This window comes from Pseudocercospora fijiensis (assembly GCF_000340215.1).
Source record: "Pseudocercospora fijiensis CIRAD86 unplaced genomic scaffold MYCFIscaffold_10, whole genome shotgun sequence".
Classification (NCBI taxonomy): Eukaryota; Fungi; Ascomycota; class Dothideomycetes; order Mycosphaerellales; family Mycosphaerellaceae; genus Pseudocercospora; species Pseudocercospora fijiensis.
In genome coordinates this window covers 1,738,847-1,764,378 of record NW_006921541.1, presented here as the reverse complement: position 1 = coordinate 1,764,378, position 25,532 = coordinate 1,738,847, and the positions used below count along the sequence as shown (strand labels likewise).

Genomic DNA, 25,532 nt, shown 5'->3' with positions numbered 1-25,532 from the left:
CTGTTAATTGTCCCTCTCTTTCTTCCTCGTCATGATATCCAGTCCTCCCTCGTCACTCCATCCAACCATTCTAGACCATCCTTCAAAAACATTCGACGAATCTCAGGTCTATAGCTATGTCCCGGCCTCCAACTTCCCTTCATTCTCGTAGCCAAAGCAAGATCTCGGTGAATGAGATTCCAGCGTTGAAAGTAGCTAGCTTGCTTGGTATGGAATTTTCGTGGTCCAGATTGCCATCGCCAAGGTCGAAGGAAAAGAAATTATGTCGGACTTGCACGAGTTCGAGATTGAAGTTTGAGGATCATGGGCTGGGTGTGTTGTAATGTTGCTGCGAGGGCGAGGTTTGGAGGATCTGAGCTTGACGAGGAGAATCTTCGTGGGGATATCAGGAGGTGGAGTTCGCGGGTTGGTTGTGGCATGGTCGGTGGTGGATGCCCATCTATTGAGTGGTCAGAGGTCGTCGAATTGGAAAAACGTGAGGTTAGAAGGCGATGACTGACTCTGCCCGATTTCATAGTAGCTTTAGAAGCTTGACCAGAGATCAAGCTGATGGACTGTTCTGCTTCGCTACAAGATTCGCAAGTCTTGGACCGACTTTCAAAACCACAATCTTTCGAGCGCGCCTGGGTGGCTGGATTGTCGTGATCTTGAGAAGTTCCTCCATGTTTTTCCAACAATATGTATCTTGGCTTGTAGGTGCGCCGAACGTGACTCGTTCTTTGTATGCCCAGAGGTAGATTGATAGTTCTGATCGAGTGTCTGCGGAGGCAGTCATAAAGATATGGCTGTCCCGAATTCGAGATAGGACAGCTTCGTCTTCGATGTTCAGAACGGTGCCCGTATTCCAAGAGGCCCAGATGTCCTGCCACCAGGTTAGTCATTATAGCGGAGATGGAGAGGCGTACGAACCATTGCTGCGTCTAGATCGAGCATTGCGGCGCGCTTTGGCTTGTTGAGCTGGAGGGTCGCGGAGTTTCTCAGACTGCTATTTGGTGTGAATGTTAAGGTCTCCGCCTAAGAGGGCCTTCATGAGTCTTGTCTCATGCGGCAGCAGCGCGAGTGCATGCTACGAGCAGCACTAATAAATTCTTTGTACGAAAGCGCTTGTCTAGTCGCGAGGAAATAATGTCGTCGCTTCTCGACGAATGTAGGTCATTTCGAAGGGTTTCGGCCTGGGCAAACGCCTGTGCAAACGGGTTAGCAACTGATGTCGGCTCTCTCGCTCTAGGTGTCTGGATCACTGAGTTTTGCGTCAGGAAGGGATAAGAGTCAATAGCAATTGAAAGGCATGAGCCCGAGTGAAGATGGAATGCAACTCTTAAGCGCGATCCTCGTGGCTTTTCGCCGTTGTGTCTAGTGCTCATTACTTTACAGCTGTTTTGCGAACTCGCGCGGGCAAGGTATGCTCTTACAGTGTGCTGAATGCTTCCTCACCTTGACCGTTCCTGCACAGAGTCATGCCCAGAAAAGCGCATTGGCAAGCTTCCGCCGAGCGTTTTCGTGGCAGTAAACTTCATCTACGATCGCCCATGTCATCTTTTTCATTCGCCTCCTTCCTCGCCACCTCCGGGCGGCCCCGACTTGCCCATTTGCCGCGCCTTGAGCATTTCATCGCAGAGCAGAAGATTCGACGAGATTCCTGTAGCGCTGGCGATGCTATTTCGCAGGACACGGAAGCTGTCGTAAACACCTTGCTGTACTGGGTCCATAGGCTCTCCAAGTGTGAGGTCGAGGCCAGCGACATGACCATCGGCGTGCTCGTCTTGAAGAGTGGCGACTGCAGCAAAGTTAGCGACTTGTCTCGTGAACTTAGCGCTCGTAAAGACTTACGGCAATCCTGGATGTCGTGCCCACTATTTGCGGCCAATGTCTTCGGAATGACGAGCAGAGCATCAGCAAAAGCAGAGACACCCCACTTCGCTTTGCCCTTCACCTGCTTGCCGAATTCGTCTGAGTTCAGTCTCCTCGCAGCTGCCACCTGGAATGCACCTCCGCCAGGCACAACGCTCTTGTCCACAATCATGTTGTATACCGATCTCAAGCCGTCTCGGACCGCATCCTTGATCTGTGTGATAGTGTGCGCGTTTGGTCCCTTGATCAAAATAGTGACCGACTTCGGATCCTTGACCTCCTCAATGAAAGTGTACTTCTCCTCGCCCAGCTGATGCTCGTAGACGTGGCCCGCCCAGCCAAGCACGTCAGGCGTCAGGTCGTCAACGCTGTTCTGTGCTGTGCCACCACAAATGAGCTGTAGTCTCTCCATATTTCTCCTCTTCGCTCTCCGCAGTGCGAAAATGCCGTTCTTCACGAGCACATCGAGTGACAGCGGGTCAATACCCTTTTGGTTGATGATGACGAAGCCCTTCTTCGGGTCATTGCCACATACCTCCTTCTTGAGCTCGACGATCTTCCTCAGCTTGTCATCGACGAACCTCCGCTCGCTCTCCACAAGCTTTTCTCGTTGCTCCGCGCTGGAGTAGTAGAAGCCACTGTTGATCTCGCTCTTCTCGTATTCTAACGACACATTCAAAGTGAGGATGAAGGCGTTCTTAACGTCCTTTGGCATGTCGGGATGTCTCGCTCCGTGGTCGAGGGCAAGTCCGCGAATCAGCTGGGTGTCGGCTGCGGTTCGGTGCTGCATAGTCATGATCTCGACCATGTGCAAGTCTGGTTTCGCGGGAGCTTGGTAGATGGCGAGGACGGCGTCAACGATATCGGGAGTGAGCTGTTCGGCGAGAGTCTTGTTAATCTTTGTGCTTAACGAGGTCCGCGCGACGTTCAGCAACAATTCTCTGTCGACGTCTCTCGCCAGCTTGAATTCGTCCAAGAAGCGCAGCGTCTCGTTTTTGGCCACCTCGTAGCCATCGGTGATCACTCGTGGATGTAAGCCTTCAGCAATGTATCGGTCCGCCTGCTTCAGCAATTCTCCCACCATCAACACCACGCTCGTTGTGCCGTCTCCGCAGATCTCATCTTGTGCTGTTGCTGCCCGCGCAATCATGACTGCGGTTGGATTTTGAATCTGCATCTCCTTCAGCAGTACACTGCCGTCCTTCGTGAGCTTGATCTGCCCTGAGCCATCAACCAGCATCTTGAGTGTGCCCGTAGGCCCCAGGTTGGATGCGAGCACATCCTGCAGTCCTTCGCCAGCGGAAATGTTGACTCTTAATGCTTCGCCTCGTCGTCGAGATTCGGCCTTCGGGTTGAGTAGTTGAGCGGCCGACATGTTTGCAGTTTTTGTGGTGGTTTAATATGGCTTGGCTGTGCTGGAGCTGTGCTGGAACGAGGCACGCGAATCTGAAGTCGCGAACTTTTGGTTTTGTCACGGAAAGACCATGTGCACCTCCGTACAGACCAGCCCTAACAGGGTGTTACGGAACAAGGAAGTAACGGTCCAGGGGCTGGCTAACTAATGGGGCGACGGCCTACCTTTGTAATTAGCCTTCCTCCTCTAAATAATCATTAACAATCTCAACTTCATAACAAATAGTAGCTTCGCTCGTACTAAACCCTCGTACTACTAGGAGTTATTTAAGATACTACTAGAACGAGGCAACTACTAGATCGAGGCTAACCCGACTAAGAGCCTAACTACTTCCCCCTACTACTTCTTTGCGACCGTGTATACGGAACGCGTATCTATATAAACCCTATAGACGACGACCGCGCTTTCGCTATATATACGCAAACTAACTAAATTACTAACGTAGAGGTTAGGTCTTATTTAGGACGCTTTCTATAGGACTTTTAGGCGACAGAGACCTATCCTCCTAAGTAGCTCGATTTACTAGTATACCGACAGCCTATATAGAACTCCTTCCTATAGTTCTACCGAAGAAGATATAGGCTAAATTTACTATCTACGACTACTTTAGAACTAACTAGGTCTAGAAGGCACTTATCCGCAAAGGGGAAGTTACCTTCTAAATTAAGGATAGCTGCTTCTAGGTCGCTATAGCAGTTATAACTATAGCAATCGCCTAACGCGATAATAATAACGATAACCTCTACTATAAGTATATAACCTTCGACTACGTCGACGGCTCGATCTATAATAGTAACTATATAGGCAACGAGCGTCTAGCCTCCTACTATAGCGGAACAAGGGGACGCTATCTCGGCGGAAATAATAGCCGCTATTTAGGCGGCAGTTGCCTAGGCACTAGTAGGCTAGGCTCCTACGGTAGGCAACGGAAATAAAAATAGTATATCTATCTTTAACGAGGCTAGTAACCTAGACCGAATGCGGGACTAGGAAATTAGCTTCTTCTAGCTAGATCTACCGAAGGGAGACGACGACCCGAGTATCGTAGGATCCGATACCTTCTTCTAAGACGTTAATATCTTTATTAAACGACTTAAGGATATTGTAGTATATCGTAGTAACGATCGAGTTAAGTCTAGAATCCCCGTACTACTACGAGGAACGGCCTTAACCTAGTATACTAATACGCTTAACAACCTAGCGAAATAGGGCCTTCGCTATATACTAGGTCTAGACTATTAGTTTACGACGCTATAAGAGAACTTCTAGACGCTACTATCTAAGTCGCTAAACGAGCTAACGCGGCTTAAATATACGTTATTAGACGCAAGTAACTAACGTAGTATAGATACCTACCTAGACCCCGCAGTGGTTCGGGTTGGTTTGGTTTGGTTTGCTAAGCCGAAACTCTGGTTTAGTTTGGGTTGGTTTGCTAAGCAACTATATAAGTAGCTGGTTCGAACCATATAATTTATCGGTTTTTAAGAAGTGTACGAATGTATACGTAGCTTCAAGCAAGCCCTTTGTAAGACTTAGCAGTGTGGCCGGCAGCGTGGCCGGCATTTTTAGTCCTTAGTACTTATAGAATTTTCGAATCCTACTTAGGCTACGTAGTTGTATGAAGGTACTTATATAACCTTAAATCTATAGACAATTAGCTAAGGGCACTAACCAATTAAAAGCATACATATATATAAGGCATTATAGTTTAGTTCGGAAACTGTACTCCTTAGGTATGAATTTCATCCTTTCGTTTACGGTTCAATTCCCTAACTGCTTAGCAGAATGTCTTTATCTAGATCTAGGCAGAACTTATCGATTTCCCTAGAAGTCCTCCTCCTTAAGAAGTTTATACACTTTCCTACCGAACTATTCGACAATATTAAGTACTAGGATAGCTCCTCCCTCGGTATCGGCACAGTATATAAAAGAGCTATAAAGCAGCTCTGTAGAACGTTCTACTAGTTACTCGCTATACTAAGGCCGAATGCTAGTTCGTTCCTTAGAACTCTTAGTTATTTAGGAGATATAAAGGGTAGGGCAGGTAGTAACTTCGTATTGTATAAGGAGGTAGAGGCTGCTATAGAAGAGGCCTTCAACCTATAGAAGATAGTAAAAGATATAGAGGCAGCTATAGGTCTAGGTACCTAGTTGAATTTCTAGTAGGTAGAGTATAAGGATATTTAGAGGGAGTATTAGGTAGAGTTGCGAAGGCAGGTATATAATATGCTCTAGAAAACAGGGATAGTGCCTATAACTATAACTATTAGGCTCTTCAACCTTCCTTATTTTTCCCTGTTTTCTTTTTATAAAAATCTAAACTAATACAAATCAACCGGAATGTCTATCTTCTTTTAGTTCTTTAAAAAACCTAGCAGCGTAGCTAGCAGCGTGGCCGGCAGCGTAGCCGGCAGCGTAGCCGGCCTTTTTACTCCTTAGTACTAACGGGATTTTGGGAGACTTCTATTCCGTACGGCTAATAAAGCATACTATACTATATATATATGCTTAGAGAGTATTTAGAGCGCGGTATGCAGCGCCGTATAATAGCGGCTCATTTCGTATATAGAAAAGCTTGCAGACGATACTACGAACATCCTTCCTACTAGTATATCTATCCTATCTAGCACTATCTCGAATGTAGATATTCTAGCCTTTCAGAATCTGATCGAGTGCTTTAAAATCCTTGTCTATAATCGTTATACGCTTCGCGTAGATAGCTATAAGGTTGACCGCTAAAATAGTATTAGCATAGTCCGAAAAGAGGTAGAAGAGAAACATATATTCGAAGATACGAACTAGGTAGGCTTCTGTAGCCTCTTAAAGGGCGCCTATCGCGGAGGCTTGGAAGCGAAGGTCTATTCTATAATCCTAGGCAATTTCGCGAACAAGTCGTTAAAAAGGAGTTTTGCGGATTAGGAGCTTAGAACTCTTCTAATACTGCCGAATCTTACGGAGGGCTACGGCTAAAGAAGGATTAGTAAAAAGACAGTAAGAATGCCGGCTACGCTGCCGGCTACGCTGCCGGCTACAAATAGGACTTACTTCCTAGGCGCTATCGACGCTTCGTATAATTGCTACTAGTAGCAGAAGCGCTAGTTGTCGTCTTACGTAGAGCCTTGCCCGCCGTTGTCTTACGCGGAGCCTTGCCCGCCGTTGTCTTACGCGGAGCCTTGCTCGCGACGCCCTTTCTAGTACCGGAGCTAGCGGTAGTAGTAGCAGCTATCTTACGTTAATGTACTATACTCGTTCTATTATTTCCGATCTTGTTGCGACCCGTAGAAGCACTAGGTCCCTTCTTACGAGGCGTCGTAACTTGGTTAAGTAGACTCGCTATTATAAAAGTCGTCGAATTAAGGAAAAAAGTGCGTTACGAAGGTATACGAAGGCGCGCGCGGAGCGAGGGTATTGCGGAGGTAGTAGATATAGAGCGTAGAGGTATAGGTATCGATGCGAAGGTTGAATATAGCGGTAGTATCGCGGTGTCGCTAGGCAACAGAGTAAGCTTCGCGCAAGCCTATATTATAGTGACGTTAGAGCAAGGAAAGAAGGCAGGCACGGCTAAAAAAGGCAGGTACGGCTAAAAAAGGCAGGTACGGCAGACTTTGAAATATAGCCGGCATATATAGCCGGCATAGTAATAGGCGAAAGCCTCCTTTTAATAAATAGCCGGCGTGATAATAGTATCCTACTATAGTATAGATATTCTTTAGTAATGCCTTTACTAGCTATAGTAATCTTATAAGTAACCTAGGCCTATTGCTAGTAAATATAAGAAATATCAGGTAGGCTATACTAAACAAGCTAGTCATTTAGCAGGAAAAGGCCTACTACCGTCTCTATATGCCGGCTACGAGTGCCGGCTACGAGTGCCGGCTATCGCTCTAAATTTAACTCCGCCCTATCTCGGAGGCTAAGGTACCGAGCGGAAACCCTATAGCTTATATTCACTCGGTTGTCGCGGAGCGCTTACAGGTGAGGTATTAGAAAAGAGTATAAAAAGTACGAGAAGAGTATCCTAGGATATAGGTCGTAAGTGAATAAGAGTAGCACGCCTAGTTATTTATATAGTACGTTACTCTATACGACTAAGAGCCTATATTATCTCGTGCTTCGCTTATAAGACCTCGACTCTACTAATATACTGTTATTCTCCTACTCGGTCGCTGTCTTAAATCTTCTTCGAGTTGCCGGACTTAGTGCGCATCTGTAGCTATGTAATAGCGCTACGTATTATAGAGAATCAACTCCGCCGTATCTCGAAGGCTAAGGTACCGAGCGGAAATCCTATAGCTTATATTCACTCGGTTGTCGCGGAGCGATTACAGGTAAGGTATTAGAAAAGAGTATAAAAAGTACAATAAGAGCATCCTAGGATATAGGTCGTAAGTGAATAAGAGTAGCACGCCTAGTTATTTATATAGTACGTTACTCTATACGACTAAGAGCCTATATTATCTTGTGCTTCGCTTATAAGACCTCGACTCTACTAGTATACTATCGATCTCCTCCTCGGTCGCTAATACGCTGTCTTAATTCTTCTTCGAGTTGCCGGACTTGGTGCGTATCTATAGCTATACAATAGCGCTACGCATTATAGAGAATTTCTCGTTAAAGTTTCTCTCTCGCAGGCTTGCTATCTGCCTCGTAGTATAGAGGATTAAAGTGCTAATACTAAAGAATCTCCTTATAGTTAGGATGCTAGGGCTCCTTAGGACCTTTGTGTTTTAGGTCTAAATAGAGACGTATTATAAACGTTCTATCGCCCTTTCGCTTACTACCCGCTAGGTCGCGATATGCGAAGAAACTAATCTAAATGTAGCTCGTCTCTATAAGAGCCGGGTGAATATAGAGCGCTAGGTTTCTACTTCGTACCTTAGATTTAGGGACGGCGCGGAGATAAAATCAGAAATGTGGCCGGCACCTGTAGCCGGCAAAAGGATGCGAAAATGGGCCTCCTTCTAGGTTAATCTAACGACTAAATACAATTTCCAACTAATCCGCTGTAAACCGACGCCGAATTTTAGCTAGAAGCTGTATATCTTTATTTTAAAGAGTAACCCGCTTCGTATAGATAGCAAGGAGGTTTAAAAGCTTAAGCTCGGTTACGAGAAATGCCTCCGTAGCTTCCTAAAGAGCACTAATCGCCTTAGCCGTAAATCGTATACTAGACCGAAAATCTAATGTAATTTCTCGGACGAGTCGCTAGAAGGGAGTCTTAGGGATTAAAAGCTCGGTCCCTCTTTTGTTTTAGAAAAGCCGGATCTAGCGAAGGGCAATAGTACCTAGTTTAAAGCGCCGCTTCTTTGTCGTCGAGTCCTGCCTTATTCCCTTTCTTTTAATAGAAAGATAACTTTTCTTCGCGACAGTCTTCGTCCGCCTACTCTTTTTAGCCTTCTCCTGTCTACCTATAGCCTTCTTGTTTTTCGGTACTGTTTTCCGAAGAACCCCCTTCCTTCGTATATACTACGGAGAGCCTTACTCTTCCGATATCTCGTTCTCGCTACGGTCTCCCTATACTTAGCTTGCTTTACCCTTGCCCTTTAGCCTCTAAAGATATTCATCTGCGCGTTTAGGCGACGAGGGTATATCGGTAGGACCTAGAAAATTAATAAGCATATAATCGTAAGGAGACATTAATGCTTCTTGCCTTCTAGAACAAATAGTCTTCTATTAAACCGCCTTATTAGGTTATCGTTAGATTCGAATAAAGGATAGTAGCTTAAGGAAGGGGAGGCAGCCGGCTTAGGAAGGCCCGAAGAGCCGAATCCTTAAGGTATGTTTGTCTTTAAGAATATAGGGAAAGGGAAGAAGGAGAGGAAGAGCGAATAGAGAATTAGAAATAGTCCGTAGGTAAGCGGGGTCGGTTGCTATAGCAACTAGTCTGTTTAGGTCCTAGGAATTCGAAACACATTTCGGACATATGCCGGCTATATACGCCGGCTATATTACCTTATACGTAAACGCTTCGTCTCCTTAAAGCTGCTCTAAGCCTGTATACGTTTCCGCTTCTCGACCCGGTATCGCCTTCTACCTCCGCCCTCCTCCTCTTCGTTATCGCTAATTAGGGTTTCGCTTAGACTAAATTTCGTATTCTCTTCGCGTTCCTAGGTTTCTTCGATCTTAAGGTTTTCTAATTCCTCGATCAACTCCTTTAGTATAATCTTTAGTAACCTACCTTAGCGATTCTAGTAGAGGAGATAGTATCGGAATACTATAATAGATTCGAAGGTAGTAGGCGAGTATGTTCGATTAAAGCGGCCCTAGTAACGAGCGATACTAAAAGACCTCTTATAGCCTATGCCTACGCTCGGGATAGCGAGGACGTCCCGAGCGACCGACGCTATCGTTAGAAACTTAGGCTCTAACCGCTGCTATATAGCGAGAATATCGTCTCCGAATTCGTCTAGAAGACCGGTAAGATCTAGAGATTATTAGCCCTCTTTCCGAGCCTACGGGTTTATACTTACTCGCGCGCCGATAGAGATCGAACTCTTCTTTATTTACTTTAGTAGTTGCTTCCTCTTCTGCCTCTACTTCCTACCTACGAAATAGGTATAATGTCGGAGCCTTCTAAACCTTCTTTTTCTTTATAGGAGCTGCATTTGGACTAGTTTCTTTCCGACGCTCGTAGAACATCTTTTCTAGAATAGTCTAGTAATGCTTCGGCTATACCTCGTCCGCCTTCTATTCCGGCCTCTGCTAGTATATATCCTTTTCTACCGGGTTAAGCAAGTACGTAACGCTATAGATATCCCCGAACGAGTTAAAGGTAGCACTGTAATATTTATGCAACTTAGTATAGGAGGTGTCTATAGCTTTCGTTATAGCTACTTTCTAGGGAACGCTCTTCCTAGCTAGCTTAGCTACGGTTTCCTCGAGCTCGTTAAAGAGCTAGTTGTAGTACGTAAAGACAAGGTAGATCGTCGGTCCTCGGGTTCTTCCAATCGTAGTAGTAACCTTCGCGTAATGCTTACTAATATCGACGAGATACTCTACTTAGCGCTATTCGGCGGCGGTAAGGCCGAGCTACTCAATACCCTCGGAACTCTAATAGATCTCGAGAGCGGTACGTAAAGTATATCCCCTCGTAACTATATAGAAAGTCGAATCGAACCGGGTCTTAACGTCTTAGGTAAAACGGAGTAGGCGCTAAGGAGGCCGCTTTTGCTATCGCTTATTCTATGCGATATTCTAGGCATCGGTTTTAGGGCGCTCGATTAGGTTCTTTTAAATAGCCTCGAATCGGTTATATCTCTATAAGCTCGAGTTCGTATATATTGCTAGACGACGAAGCTAGAGAAAAAGAGTTAGAACTATACTAGGTTGCCGGCTATAGGTGCCGGCTACGGACATAAGTTATACCTTATATAAAACGAGAGCGAGGCTCTCTGCCTTATCCCGTCTTATTGCTATAATGAGTTTCTCGACTTTCGACTTTGCTTTATCCTTATCTAGGATCTTCTATTAGTCGTCGTTTAATAGTGCAATTTTAAGCGTCTTAAAAAGGGCTCGGATCGCGATTTGAACTATATAAGCGAGGTAGGGAAACTTCTATAGGGATGTAACTAGCAACGACGTCGGCTCCGATTCAATAGGGCTAGGGCTATTAATAGGCTCCTCTTTATCGTTATTATCGTGCGTATTGTCGTGCGTATCCGGAATCGTAGCGAGCTTAACATTCGGAAGATTAAGCTAGATTATAGACCTTATAATCTCCTCTACGTACTCGACCCTATCGATACAATTAGTAATTTTAAAGACATATGCGAGTGAATTGTATATATAACGCCTTATACAATGTTCGATTATTACTAGCGTTGTCCGCAGTAATCGAGATCAGTTTCGTTGTTACGCTAACCCTGTCTATTGCCGTATAGACAAGCTTCGCTATATCCTTACTAGTATAGGAACCTAGAATTTTAGGGAATCCGATTATTAGTTCCTAGAGTTTCTAATCCGAATTGATAAAGTATAGCATAATCGAGAGGAAGGAGGCTCTTATAGTCCGGCTTAACTAGCTATCGATAGCAATAGCTACTCGGCGAGTATTACGGAGGATCTCCCGAATGTCGTCTAACGTAGCCTCTTTGTTCTTTTCGAATATAACACGCTAGGTTATCGCGCCGAGAAATAGGGGAGGGTAGTTTATAAGATATAGGTATGTCTTCTATATAGACTCCCTTTCGTAGAAGTCTTCCGGAAGACCGTTTATAGCTAGCATTTCGTTTGCTAGTTGCTTAAAGTCTTCGGGGGAGAAATCGGTAGCCTTTAATCCTAGAGCTTCCTTAAGCGTAGCCTATAATAATTAGCTAGATCTCTACGGTTGATTTAGGTAGCCGGAATCTATAGCCGGTAGCTGTAGCCGGTAGCTATAGCCGGCATTTTAGAAGATATACCTCTTTCTAGAACGCTGTATCTATATCAACTCTCCTCTTTCCTTAAGATTCCCGACACCGTTTAGAATAGAGATAGTTCGTAGGCAATGAGTTCCTATCCCCTAGTTTCGGGTGTTTTAAGATTAAACCGTAGAAGTTACAGACAATTACTAGTTAACCTTTGAGTCGAGAAGTCGTATAACGGTGCAATACCCCCTCTATAAAGAACTTCTAGAATGTATCCGTTCGCTCCTTACTCCCCTATCGCATCGAGTACTTCCGGAGTTTCTACTCCTTCGAACGTAAGTATAAAGGGAACTATATCTTATAGACCTATTGATTGAACTGCTCTATATACTCGGGTTTCTAAAGATACGCCTAGCTAGCCTTTTCGAAGATTTCCGGGTTAATACTCGATATTCTTATATCTCCGAACAACCTTCTGCTTAGACTCCGTAAAGGTAAGGACTAGGTAGTAGTACCCTATAATGAATTCCTACTACTAGGATTCGGAGAGGATAAATCTAGCCCTAATCGTAGTCTAGGACTCGATAGGCTCGAAGGTAAGTATGCGACCTCCTCTCGACGTTGTCGCAATCTCGCTCGTATACTAGACTGTTTCGACTGTCGTCTCGTTGTTACCCTTCCTAGTATAGCGCCTAGTGTATATACAATGTCGGTCGGCATGTTTTGAGGTTTCGTACGGTAAGGTAAGGACTTAGGAGTAGTAGATGTATACTAGTAGCTGTAGAGAAACACCCTTTCTTTTATAGTATCGTATCGTTAGGAACAGCTAGGTAGTAAATAGCTAGCTACCTTTTTTTTTTGTTTCCTAGCTACCTAACTACCAGATTTTTTTTCCTAGCTACCCTAGCTAGCCTAACTACTAGAATTTCTTTCCTAGCTACCCTAACTACCTGAATTTTGCCTTCTATATAGCGGCTCTCTCCTACTAACGGAACCGAGCTACTGTACCTAACGAATCCAAGCTCGTTTTTAGTCTCAATCTATCCTCTTTCGGTATAAGATACTCGATAAGTAAATGCTTAGGCCGAGTCTGACTACGAAACCTAAGACTAACTAATAGCTCTATTAACCAATCCTAATCCTCGAACTCCTTCCGCTTCTTAGTAAAGACCTTAAAGAGCGCTCGAGCTTCTTTAGGTGCCTGCGGAGTAGTCGAGATAAAGCCGTATCGCTGAAATAGGTAATCCTTCGGAGGCTTATATAGAGATTTAGAGAATTCTAACGCTAACCTATCCTACTAGTAGCTTAGATTCCGGATACAAGCCCTCTCTGCCTTAGTAAAGATTTTATATAGCAGTAGCACTCTGCCTTCGAGAAACGCTTTCTATTTAACTGTTAGTATCTGCCGGCTACGAACGCCGGCTATATATGCCGAGTATAGAATAATTACCTGTACCCCTTCCTCCTATAGTAACACTTCTACCGTCCCTAGATACCTAGCCCCGATCGCATTAATCGCAAGCCACTTTGCCTTTATAGACGTAAAGGCTTCGCTCTAATACTAATAAAGAAACTTCTACTCTATATCGAGGATATAAAGACGACTAGTCTCGATTCCAATCCTTACTAGCTTTTCGTAGTAGCTTTGACTATGATTTTCTAGATTAATAGGACTTATGCCTTGGCCCTTTACTAGTATCTCGTCTCTTTAACTGTACTCGATCTACTCCTAGCGCTTATCGTCTATAGCGTTAGGCCCTAAGACTACACCTGTTACTAGATCGACGTATAGTATCTCCTCGCTTTTTTTAGTTCCTTTATTCGTAGCATCAAGCTCTATCGCGGCATCCTAAACTCTAGTATTGTTGTTCTCGGCTATCTAAACATCTCCGTTACTATCGGTCGTATCGATAGAGGTAGCGACTATAGGTCTAAATGCTATTAGTTAACGTGTCAAAGAAAAATATGCCGGCTACAGCTACCGGCTACGGCTACCGGCTATAGCTACTAGCTACGGCCGCTAGCTAGATTGACTTACGCTGCTAGAACTTTACGCTCGAAAACTAGCCGCAATTCTTTCCTCCTCTTAGCCTTCTCTTAGGTTGTCTTCTTATTCTAACCTTTACTTTTTTCTATAGGCGCTAGCTATCGATAGAATGCCTTATTCCGCGCCTTTCTTCTCTTATCCTTAGCTCTTTTATCCTTATCTATCTTATCCTTTCTCTCGCGGTCTCGTACGGAATTCTTCTTCGTAGAGTACTCCTCTTTAGTCTTGCGCTTTTTAGTTAGACGCTTAAGTAAAACAAACTCGCGGTCTTTAGTTCTATCTTCTGTTTAGCGCGCGGCGCGCTTCTCTCTTACTATTATAAGGGAAAGGGGCGGGGGCGCAGCGTATAGTAGTTGTTGTCGGTATAGGTATAGAGGAAGAAGTTGAAAGTATAAGAATATCGCGAAGCCCTAATTGTTGCCGCCTACGTAACGTTATATAGGTAAGCTTTCGCAACTACGGCAACTACGCCCCGGCAATAGTAACTACGCCCTAGCAACGGCAACTACGCCCTAGCAACGGCAACCACGCCCTAGCAACGGTAATAAAGCGTAGTAAATACAACCTAGTAACTATTATAGCCGGCAATCGTGGCCGGCAGTCGAATAAGAGTGTCCTTGTAGCAAAACTACGCCCTAGCAATAGCAACTACGCCCTAGCAACGGCAACTACGCCTAGTAAATATAACAGAGTTACTATTATGGCCGGCAATCGTAGCCGGTAGTCGAATAAGAGTGTCCTTATAGTAAAACCAATATAGTCTCTAGTTCAAACCAGGAATCTATATAGTTCGAAAAAACCAAACCGGAACTAGGGAGCTAGTTCGCCGCCAAGAAACTAAACCATATACGTTTGGTAGTTCGGAAACCGAACCACTGCGGGGTCTATACCTACCTTAGCGAGGTAATACGCTATATACGTAACGCCGGCCTAGTTAATAAGAGCTAGTAGCTAACGTATATATAGAATAGTATCGACGTAGAGCTACGACGTAGCATTCGGCTACTAAGAGAAGAGGACACGATCGTATTATTTAGATAGAGGCTTAAGGAAGAGCAACCGGCGTAGGTTAAACTAGCATAACGACTAAACCGCCGTAATATAACTACTATTACTAGTTCTTTATTAAGACTATTCCCTACCCGCTTAGCGGGTAAGCAACTATAGCGTAATCGAGACTAGGACTTCCGACTAAGCCGTTAATAGACAGATCGATAGGAAGGCTCTAGGAAGCCTTAGACTAACTCCGTACGTTCTTTATAGCCGCCGCTGCCTCGCCGCAACTAAGGTCGAAGCGACTAACGCTTTCGGAAGCCTTAAGACCGTTAGGAATTAGCAAGCGACAAGTCGTAGTTAAGGGGCGCTAAGAAGACCTTTAATAAAGCTAAGCCTCCGCCTATAAAGCCTTTCGCTTAGCGTAAGAAGTAGGACTCTTATTAGGTCGATAAGGAGCTAGAATTAGAGAGCGAGGAATAGTAGGATACTAACTATATCGACTCTAACGAGTATTTATTTAATAAAGAAGGCGACGACGATACTAACGCTAACGCTAACATAGTAGATATTCTTAACGTAGGACATCTAAGTCTAGTATATAATAAGTATACCTATATAGTATACTGCTAGGAGTTTAAGACGTCTAACCGGCTCTATTCGCATTTGCGGATAGAACACTATAAAGGATAGGGACAAAAATCCTAGCGGCTACTAGATCCGATAAGCAAACAGGCACAACTGCTAGATACGTAACTATATTAGCTTAGATAAACAATATAGCAATAGAAATATACCTAGATAGCAGTAACCTAATTACTCTTATAGATCGAACCTTAGCCTAGTAGCGGTACCCTAATAGAGTTCCTTTAAAGGCAACGCGCCTACGGCGGATCCGAGGAGTAGGTAATAAGATTACGAGCCTATCTAATAAGATGCCTATTAATATAGTTTTTAATAACAGGGTTACGATATCGATAAGAGTATACTTAATTAACAGCCTACCGGCTAGCGTGCTATTAGGAACGCGCTTAATAGAAAAGGAGAAGTTAGTCTTGTCTTTTATAGACAAGGAAATGCAATTCCTAAATAGTACCGTAGTAACGATAAATATCGCTTAGAAGGGACGAGCCCGAGTGTTACTATGCTTTATAGTAACTACCGAGCGAGAGGAAGACGACGAGTCGCTACCGCTAGCGCAACTAGGAGCGAAGGAAAAGCTAGGCCTAATAGGCGCTATACTATATAGTAACGACGAAACGAGGGCTAAATACAACGCCTTACTAAAGAAACATAAGCAGCTATTTATCGATAACGGCCGTTTTGCTAAGGTTCCCGAAGAAGACTAGATAACGATTCCCCTAGTTAGCGATTAGAAGGCAGTAGGCGCTAAATTAGTATATAAGGTATACCCTATAGGTCCGAAGGAACGAGAGATTATCGACGGCGTCTACGATAAGCTATACAACTAAGGATAGATATCCTAGACGAAGGAACTAATACCCTTTAGGTTCCCTACGTTCGTAGTCTAGAAGGAATTAAAGAACAGCCGCAAAGGCAGAGCGGTTATCGATATCCGTAGACTTAACTATATTACGATAACAGACGCCTACCTAATGCCGCTATAAGGCGACGTTTTAGCTGCTATCTAAGGCGCTAAATTTATCTCGACGATCGATATAAAGTCGTTTTTCTACTAATAGTTAGTAAAAGCGGAAGACTAATATAAGCTCTTAGTAGTCTCCTATAGAGGCTAGGAAATGTATAATATCGCCGTAATAGGCTATAAGAACGCGCTGCCCTACGTATAGCGATAGATCGATAGAATCCTATAAATAGAAGGACTTAACAGGTTCGCTAAAGCTTTTATTAACGATATCGTTATTTATAGCAAGACGCTAGAGGAATATCTACGCTATCTCGACAAGGTATTCGATGCCTTAAACCGACACTAGCTTACTATAGTACCCGAAAAGGCTTTTATCGGGTACCTATCGATCTAGCTACTAGGGTAACGAGTCGACGCCTTAGGTACCGCGACGCCGGCCGACAAATTAGCGGCTATTACTAAGCTTAAGTTCCTACGAACGCTAAAGGACCTAGAGTACTATCTTAGGCTAACTAGGTAGCTAAGAACGTATATTAAGTACTATACTTAACTAGCGGAACCGCTTTAGAAGATAAAGACAGAGAGGCTTAAGGGAGCGCCTACTACTAGCTAGGCACGTCGATACTATATAGTAACGATACTAATCGAGGAAACGGAGGAACGACTAGCTACGTTTTAAGCCCTATAAGAGGCCTTTACTAAGCTAACGATGCTATATTATTTCGCGAGATACTAGCTACTATATATCTATATCGACGCGTCTAAGAAACAAGGCTTCGGCGTAATAGTAGCCTACGTCGAGGGCGACGCTATTACTAAAAATCCTAGTAGGACAAAGACGTAACTAATTTTGTTTTTGTTAAAGACTCTTTCTAGTACAGAGCGACGGTACTAGCCGACCGAATTAGAGGTCGCCTACCTAGTATAAACAATTAAACGCGTACGATAGATAGTCGAGATATACGAGTCGATAGTAACTATACTTACGGATTATACGGCAACGCTAGGAATTGTAAGCTAGACTGCCTTAACTTCCTTATTAGTTAATAAGCTTAATAACCGACTAACGAGATCGTCGTAATATCTTTCCCTTTTTCTACTAAAGGTAGTCTATAAGCTAGGGCGAGAATATATCGTACCGGACGCCTTATCGCGCCTAGAAACGATAGATAACTATCTCCCGGAGGGCGACGTATTCGAGGAACTAGTATATAGAGTAATAATGCTAGAAATAGACGACGCATTTAAGTAATAGCTTATCGAAGCATACGAAGAAGATAAATACTAAAGCAATATTAAAGTAATAGTATAGAACGCGGAACTAGGCTCTACTAGCTTCTTAGTCGACGACGAAGGCCTAGTATAGCTCGATAAGCCCTATTTAGGCGACCGACGATTATACATCCTAAAGGTATTAGAGGGTAACATTTTTAGTAGCGTATACGATAACTAGTACTACATCGGTTTTTATCGTACCTATACCCGAGTAAATAACTAGTACTATATCCGGAAACTAGCTAAGAGACTAAAAAAGTATCTAAGTTACTATTAGGACTGCTTAGAGTTGCAGACTAAGCGATACAAGCCGTATAGGTCCTTAAACCCTATACTGTCCCCGCTAGTACCCTTCTATACGATTACGATTAACTTTGTAGTATCCCTTTCCGCTTAGGAAACTAACGCTATACTTATAGCAACCGATAAGTATACGAAACAGGTACTCCTAATTACTAGTAACGATACGTACTTAGTAGAGGCTTAGGCTAACCGCTTGCTTAACGAGCTATTCTAATATAATTAGAGCCTGCCGACTGTAATTATCTCCGATAGAGACCCGAAGTTTACGTCCGAGATATAGAAGGCTATTTTTAAGCGGATAAACGTTAAGCTTCTAATAACGACTGCCTATTACCTATAGGCTAATAGCTAGTCTAAGAGAACGAACTAGACCGTCGAGATTGCCCTACGATACTTCCTTACCTAAGATCCTAATAGAGATCTAGAATTAGAATACGTAACGCCGTATATATAGCTAGTTCTTAACAATTTAGTTAACGCCTCGACTAGCATATTACCGAACTAGGTATTAATAGGTTTCAACCCTAGGGAACTAGCCTAAATAGTAACAACTAGCGCGACGGATTTAGTAAAGGAACGGGACGTCTACTAAGCTAAGGCAGAGAACAATATCGCCTATATATAGGCCGCTATAAAGCAACGCTACGACTCTTAGCACGTAGCCTAGAAACCTGTAGTAGGCAATATAGTCTATTTATAGCTTAAAAATTACGCTATCCCTAGAGTTAGTAACCGAAAGCTTATACCTCTAAGGATCGGGCTATATAAGGTAACGAAGGTTATAAGTACCGGACTAGCCTACTAGATTAACCTACTAAAGACGTAGAAGATACACCTAGTAGTCTCGATTATAGAACTCGAGCCGTACCCTAATACTAAGGATCCGTATAAGCGAGTAACGAGGCAACTCTTAAAGATACGTATCGAATAGGGAGACGCTCTACCGGAAATAGAAGCGCTAAGAAACCGACGAGTCCGACGAGTCGGTCGGTATAGGAAGGAGGTTATAGAATATCTAGTTAGATAGAAGAACGTAGGAGCTAGAGCTAATAAGTAGGTACGAACGGAAGGCATTCTACTAACGATAGTAAAGGCCTACGATCGTCGCTACCGCTAGAATAGTAACGGAACATTATAGGACAGACTTATTATATATACATTTCCTCTAATTACGTAGCTTCTACGTAGTCCGCTTTACTTCTATAATAGGTAGGAGCGCGTATACTAAGCTTGCGCGTATACTAAGTTCACTTTATTTTAAAACAACTTCGCTATAGTAACTTTACTATAATAATAACTTTCCGCAAATACATTACTATCGCTAATATAAAAGCTTACTTACAATATTCGATACCGTTTCTAGTAGCGTAAAGTAATAGAATACGATATAAAGTAGGAGACGCTACTACGCGAGATGCCTAACGTATGCGATGCGGCTTTACCTAACGACCTCCTCGCGTAGACCGCCGACGCTAGTAAGGCTAATGCTAACGATACGACGCTACCTAACGATCTCCTCGCGTATGCTACCGAGGCTAATAGCGAGACAGCCGCTACTAACGATACTACCGCTACTAATTTGCTAGGTAACGCTAGCGAGGGTAATAGTAAGGACGGTTCTATAGGCAACGGCGCTCTTAATAACCTCTCGGACATCGACTTTAACGACTATCGCTCGGCTCGCAAGAGCGACGCCTATAACCTTCTTAATAAGCCCGACTCCGACGAGCCTAATACCTTCTTCCCTTTTCGGAGACTGCAACCGTAAGAGAGTAATATAACGGTAGAATAGAGAATCGATTAATTCTAAAGCGAGGTAGGATTAGTAACGGAACCTGTCTCTAATAACGAGAACAAGGGAAATAATAAGGCTATTAACGACCTAGAATCTATCTTATAGACGCTAGTTAACGCCTATCTATTATTTACGCTATTTAATGCTAACGAGGAGACGCTATCGAAATCTAGTACTAAGAAGAGAAAAAACAAGGGTAAGAGCCGACTTATCGATAAAGATAAGGTAACTCTAACTCCTTAGCTAACGAAGAAGGCTAAGAAGGCGATACCTATTACTCTAAAGGAATCGCCTATAATAGAGACGACGTCGTTAGATAAAAAGAGAGCCCTAGCTAGAGCCCTAATAGCTTAGCCTACTAAGGATCGGACTTCGAGGGCGGAGCTAGCTAAACTATCGCCTAAGAAAAAGAATAAATATAATAAGATACTTAGAGAGCAGAGAGATATAATACGAGATATCGAGGTTAATATACTCTATCTAGCGCCGAACGAGACACTTAATATCGACCTAGTTACGTAGAGAAATATAGCCGACGACGGTACCGAGCGAGTACCTAAGAAGGTTAAGAACTTAATAAAGAAGCTATAGTCCGAGTATAACTAGCTATTATAGGAACTTATCTAGTAATAGTTTATAGTACGTTACGACCCTAAGGCTATACGAGTTGTATTCGTTAGGCGATAGTACAGGATAAGGCAAATAGTCGCTAACGACGAATACTCCGCAGACCCTATAGACCCTAGAGTATTATTAGCTAACTTCGAGGCACTCGAAAATAGAGACAACTGCCGCGCGACTAGGAAGGCTACTAATAATAGAGATAATAATAATCTAAACCTGCCTAAACAGAAGCCTAGAGAGGAAGGTTTATTAGTAGTAACGACTAAGGCTACCTAGCTAACGGACGACCTTAGCGCCGAATTCGGAAGCAACTAAGGATAGGTACTCTACCGCTATATAAGAGTATAGACCGACCTAACCGACCTATCTATAGAGCGATATACTAACCGATAGATAGTAGCTAAGAAGGAAACGCGACGAGCGCAAGTCTAGGCCTAGTTAGAACGCGAGGAGGCAGCTATAGAAGCTAAGGCTAATAAGAAACGAGCGGAATTTGTAGAGAGGAAGGCTAAGGTACTAGCATGCCTTTAAGTAGATACGAGTAGAAATAAGAACAGAATTATGCCTAAGCAGTAGACGGCCTACTAGATAATTAGTATCTAGGCAACGAGACTAGCCTAAGCAGTAGACAGCCTACTAGATAATTAGTATCTAGGTAACGAGACGAGAGAGTTAGAGTAACGGTACGAGGGCGTGCCTTTTCTTTTATTTAGGGCAGACTATTACGGAACAAGGAAGTAACGGTCTAGGGGCTAGCTAACTAATAGGGCGACGGCCTACCTTTGTAATTAGCCTTCCTCCTCTAAATAATCATCAACAATCTCAACTTCATAACACAGGGGTCGGCTCAGGGCTGCCGGCTGCAACGCTTGCTCCTAACGCCATACCATTACTGACTCAACTCGGACATGGCTGGAACCCAGTTCAAAGGGCGTACGGGCGTCTTCACTTCTGTAAGTTGTCTTTATGGTATTTCTCACAGCTCACTCGTCAGCATTCTTTTCTTCAGCGTATCCAAAGACAAGCTCAGCCCAGCTTCAAATCCACCACGGCTCCAGGCCACCATTTGCACGCTGCTTTCCGGAAAGGGTGGCATTGAAGACGCTGCGTTTCACATCACCCGAACCGCCTCACACTGACCTGCCCGTACTGTATCCAAACAGCCAAAAATGACCAATTCAACGACAAGTCTCGTCCTCCCGGACTTTCATACCCTCGCCAATGCCAGAAGTCGCCTTTGCAAGTCCCTTCCGGCAGACGGTATGGGCGAACAGAAGGCTCTTGAGCACATTCGACAGGATCTGGTGCCGGCTCTGAGTAAGTATGGCCATTGCAATGCAACTACCTGCGGATTTCTAACCTCCAATGCGAGATACGGGCTTTGACGAAGTGCAGTCCTTATCCTGCCTCATTATACTGAGCTTGTTCATATGCTGATGAGTTCTTACATCTAGGTCATAGTAGCTCGTCTCCCAACTACTATGGATTCGTTAATGGTGGAAGTACACCTGCCGCCACCGCAGCTGACCACATTGTGACGGTACACGATCAGACGGCCCAAGTCCATTTGCCAGACCAAACAATATGTACCGACGTTGAAGATGCTGCCTTGAGAATGCTACTGGACTTTGTCGGGCTTGAGAGTGATGTCTTCAGCCATCGGACGTTTACCACGGGTGCCACGGCTAGCAATCTTTTAGGACTTGCTTGCGGCAGAGAATGGGTCATATCTGAGCTTGCCAAGAAGAAAGGCAACGATGCTAGTGTTTCCAACGATGGACTGGCTACTGCAATGAGGGAAGTTGGGATTGAAGACTTTCAGATCATAACCACCGTTCCACACTCATCTCTGAAGAAGGCCGCCTCTATCGTGGGGCTCGGCAGAAATGCTGTGAAGGATGTTGGCCTGTCCCAAGCAAAGCATAATTTCGACCTCGACGCGTTAGAGACAGCTCTCCGAGACCAGACCAAAGGTTCAATTGTGGCAATCTCGATGGCTGAAGTCAACACAGGCTTCTTCGCCACCTCTGGAGACGATATGACCAAAATTCGCAAGCTTTGCGACATGTATGGCGCTTGGATTCATGTAGATGCAGCATTCGGTCTGCCAGCCAGACTCCTGCCAACTGATAACAACCAATATGCTACTCTTGTTGATGGTGTCCGCCACCTGGAGCTGGCAGACTCGATCACGGGCGACGCACACAAGCTGTTCAATGTGCCCTATGACTGTGGGATTTTCGTTTCAAGACATCTAGACATCGGCACAGAAGTCTTTCAAAATGTGGGAGCAGCATACTTACAGTCGTCATCGGCTGTCACCATTCCTTCGCCACTGAACATTGGTATCGAGAACTCGCGGCGATTTCGGGCGTTGCCTGTCTACGCTACTCTGCTTGCTCATGGCCGGAACGGATATCTTGATATGCTGGAACGACAGATCGGCCTCGCGAGAGAAATCGCAAACTACATTGCAAACTCACCTGCTTATGAGTTGCTGCCGCGGTCTCCGCCTAGCTTCGCCAAGGTAAAAGAGCAAGGTTTGAGCAGGACATACATGGTGGTGCTCTTTCGAGCGGTCGACGATGCTGTCAACCAGGAACTCGTGAAGCGGATCAATGACACTCGAAAGATTGTTGTCAGCGGAACAAAGTGGGAGGGACAGCCTGCTGCACGGATTGCGGTAGCAAACTGGCAAGCTGATGTGGCGAGGGACGCTGCTTTAGTTAAGGAGGTGCTGGAGGAAGTTGTGCAGCAGTGATGCCAATGAAGCCCAGAGCGTGAGCCAACTGCTTGACGAGGTAGATGTACATAGCCAATCTTGACACAGATCTTATCATATCGGGGGCATGTAGAGCAGCTTCTCAGGCTCATGAGCAAACGCGGTCCTCGTTGGCGTGGGGATTGTATTGCCAAGACCGAGCCGGGAATTGACTTCTTACCGTGCTTTCCACCTCGATGAACCTCGACTTCTATCTCGTCTCACGCTCAATACAGGCACCGGAAGTCTGCAAACATACCAGAGTGCGCCACTGCAGCTACATCGGCAGGTAAGACTGCCATTACCCCGTCCGCTATTCGGGTCTTGCTGCGACACAAACGCCAGGCGATCCCGCCCTGAAACACCACCAAATCACTAAAGACGTACTCGAGTCGAATCGCGTTCGTCCCCTCGAAATGTCGAGTAAACAGGATCAATTCGCATAGCATTACTTGAACTGCAGCATCGGAAGACAGTCCCTCCGGCAAAATGTCAGAACCAGCCTGGCCTCGAGCATGCCATCGACGGCAGATCAGGAGACGGATCGTATAAGTGTCTGTCATCATACAGCGGTGACGTGGAGAGACTCCAGCGGTGGGAGCCATGGGCCATGGCCCATTGACTTGGAATGCTCCAACGCAGACATGTGGAAGTGTTTCAAGCCCCAGGACAATGGCGACCGCATCGACATCCGCACGGCATGCCATCGATGGCAATCCTCGATCGGATTTTGGCGACCTGACGTCGGCCTACGCGAAAGTCTTCCGCAGCTACGTGTAAAGAAGAGATCACTCCTCGCCTGGCAGCATGCAGCATGAAGGTCTGGGAGAGATGCGTGTCCGCCTGAGCTTGGCTGAGGATTGCCAGCAGTGTCACGGCAACTGATATCAAGTCATGGGACCCAACCGGACTGTCAATCTATCGCATGCACATAGATCGATGGCTCTGCGAAAAGGCAATATAGCTCCGGTCCGTGGCGTTCAGGTATAGTATGAGCTCTTCACATATCTCCTTGAATTTTGCAAGGCTCGAAGCCAAAGGCCTAGCGCCTTCTATTTCCATATTCTGGTGCGCCTTCGCTAGGCAGAGGAAGCGCGTCATGTCAGGCGACATTCTGTAGCGCATGATCTGTGCATTGTGGCATCTGTACGCGATGTACATACAACGAAGATCGGACTGAACAACCCATACCTCTGGAGCCCAGCCGCATACAGCTTTGCGGACGAGCATCGCCTTGCTCACGGTTGATAAATCGCCCTTCCTCTCGCACCAGAACCAAACAAGAGGATATTGGCTACAGTGAAGATGCGCACGTTCGCGTTCCTCGACAAGTCCATGACCATGCCGACATTTGTCAAGGCATGGCTTTGACATCGATGCCCTGGCGAGTTCTCACTGATCTCATATAACGTGGCCGCCTCATAGCACCAGGTCTTATAGCTGATCGAAATGCTCTCAATATCAGATCGAGTCAGAATTCCCACGCTGGATTCGATATGCGCTTCTGGTCGACAGATGTCTGGGGAGCGGAGCCGCAGCTGTCCATAGACTGTTCGCGAGGATCAATGTCCGCAGTGGCATCGAAAACTGCGCGAAAGAACTTCTCGACTGTCTTCCTCAATCATGGCACGGAGCTGAGAAAAGTCTCTCTACTCAGCCGATTCCGATAGAGTCCTTCACGATAGCCAGTCGATGGGTAGCAGTTTCGAAGCCAGGACGACAGTAGACTTGGTGTTGTTCACAGACGGCGGAGACCACAAGTCACTCCGAGACGCATTCTCAGAGCACCACAGACGAGAAGAAGCCGATGGTTCGTTTGCGAGAATACTCAGGGAATTCTCCCGCTGCTGGTCCATACTCTCTCTACACTTGGCAAACGTCGCTGCTCTTGAAGGTCTCGCCCAAGCCTCGCAACCTTGGGACATATTATTATAAGGCTCAAGATACTGCCGAGAGAAGTTGAAAGTTTGCCCAGGATGTGGAGTACGCCTGCGGCCAGGCATCAGAGGGCTTTCAATGCCTGTTCGACTTGGAGCAGAGGAGCAAAGCTTGCTGAGATATGCTCGAATGTTTGGCTACGTTGGGTGATCTCCTCATCTGCTCCAAGGCCCCAGTCTTTGTGGAAGCCAGTCGATCCCCATTGTGGCTGGCATTGTCCTGCATGTTCTGGAAGGCAAGGAGTTCCGTCTGGTACCAAGCGCACTGGATTATCATGCTGAGCATCAGGTTGGCGTCGCAATTATGTCAATCTTGAGCAAGACTTCGTGATGGTCGTCGATGGCAGCTCGTACAGAGGAGTCCTGGGAGACTTTTCAAGTCTTCCTCCCACCTGAGACCATGTACGCTATGGACAGCATTCCGGGTCGACGTTTGCAGGAGGCTTGAGTCGATGGTCACTCCATGCTCCTCTGTCATGCTCAACGTCCATACATGATGCTGCTGGTCGATTTGGCGTGCCTGCCCTGAACAATCACCGCCAAGCCAAGAGCGTTACGTCGGTGCGGCAACAGCTCTC

At 45.2% G+C, this 25,532-nt stretch overlaps 4 protein-coding genes across 4 annotated transcripts; 2 read left to right on the top strand and 2 right to left on the bottom strand.

Moving 5' to 3' along the window:
• Positions 1-31: 31 nt before the first annotated feature.
• Positions 32-499, top strand: MYCFIDRAFT_179316 (uncharacterized protein; the record flags this gene model as incomplete). Its single annotated transcript, XM_007933405.1, has 4 exons — positions 32-106; positions 152-167; positions 193-312; positions 342-499. 4 exons carry the CDS (start codon positions 32-34, stop codon positions 497-499), a joined length of 369 nt encoding a protein of 122 aa, XP_007931596.1.
• An 833-nt stretch (positions 500-1,332) lies between these two features.
• Positions 1,333-3,240, bottom strand: MYCFIDRAFT_57380 (uncharacterized protein). The gene is made up of 2 exons (XM_007933122.1): positions 1,831-3,240; positions 1,333-1,777 (listed from the first exon to the last, which is right to left on the bottom strand). Exons 1-2 carry the CDS (start codon positions 3,224-3,226, stop codon positions 1,542-1,544), a joined length of 1,632 nt encoding a protein of 543 aa, XP_007931313.1. The 5' UTR covers positions 3,227-3,240; the 3' UTR covers positions 1,333-1,541.
• Positions 3,241-21,425: 18,185 nt separating this feature from the next.
• On the top strand, positions 21,426-23,017 carry MYCFIDRAFT_191199 (uncharacterized protein; the record flags this gene model as incomplete). The annotated part of the gene is made up of 2 exons (XM_007933404.1): positions 21,426-21,577; positions 21,718-23,017. 2 exons carry the CDS (start codon positions 21,426-21,428, stop codon positions 23,015-23,017), a joined length of 1,452 nt encoding a protein of 483 aa, XP_007931595.1.
• Positions 23,018-23,509: 492 nt separating this feature from the next.
• Positions 23,510-24,794, bottom strand: MYCFIDRAFT_179311 (uncharacterized protein; the record flags this gene model as incomplete). Its single annotated transcript, XM_007933403.1, has 9 exons — positions 23,510-23,520; positions 23,544-23,766; positions 23,810-23,927; positions 23,949-24,145; positions 24,177-24,231; positions 24,260-24,566; positions 24,606-24,666; positions 24,698-24,744; positions 24,776-24,794. The coding sequence occupies 9 exons, from the start codon at positions 24,792-24,794 to the stop codon at positions 23,510-23,512; spliced, it is 1,038 nt and encodes a 345-aa protein (XP_007931594.1).
• Positions 24,795-25,532: the final 738 nt, after the last annotated feature.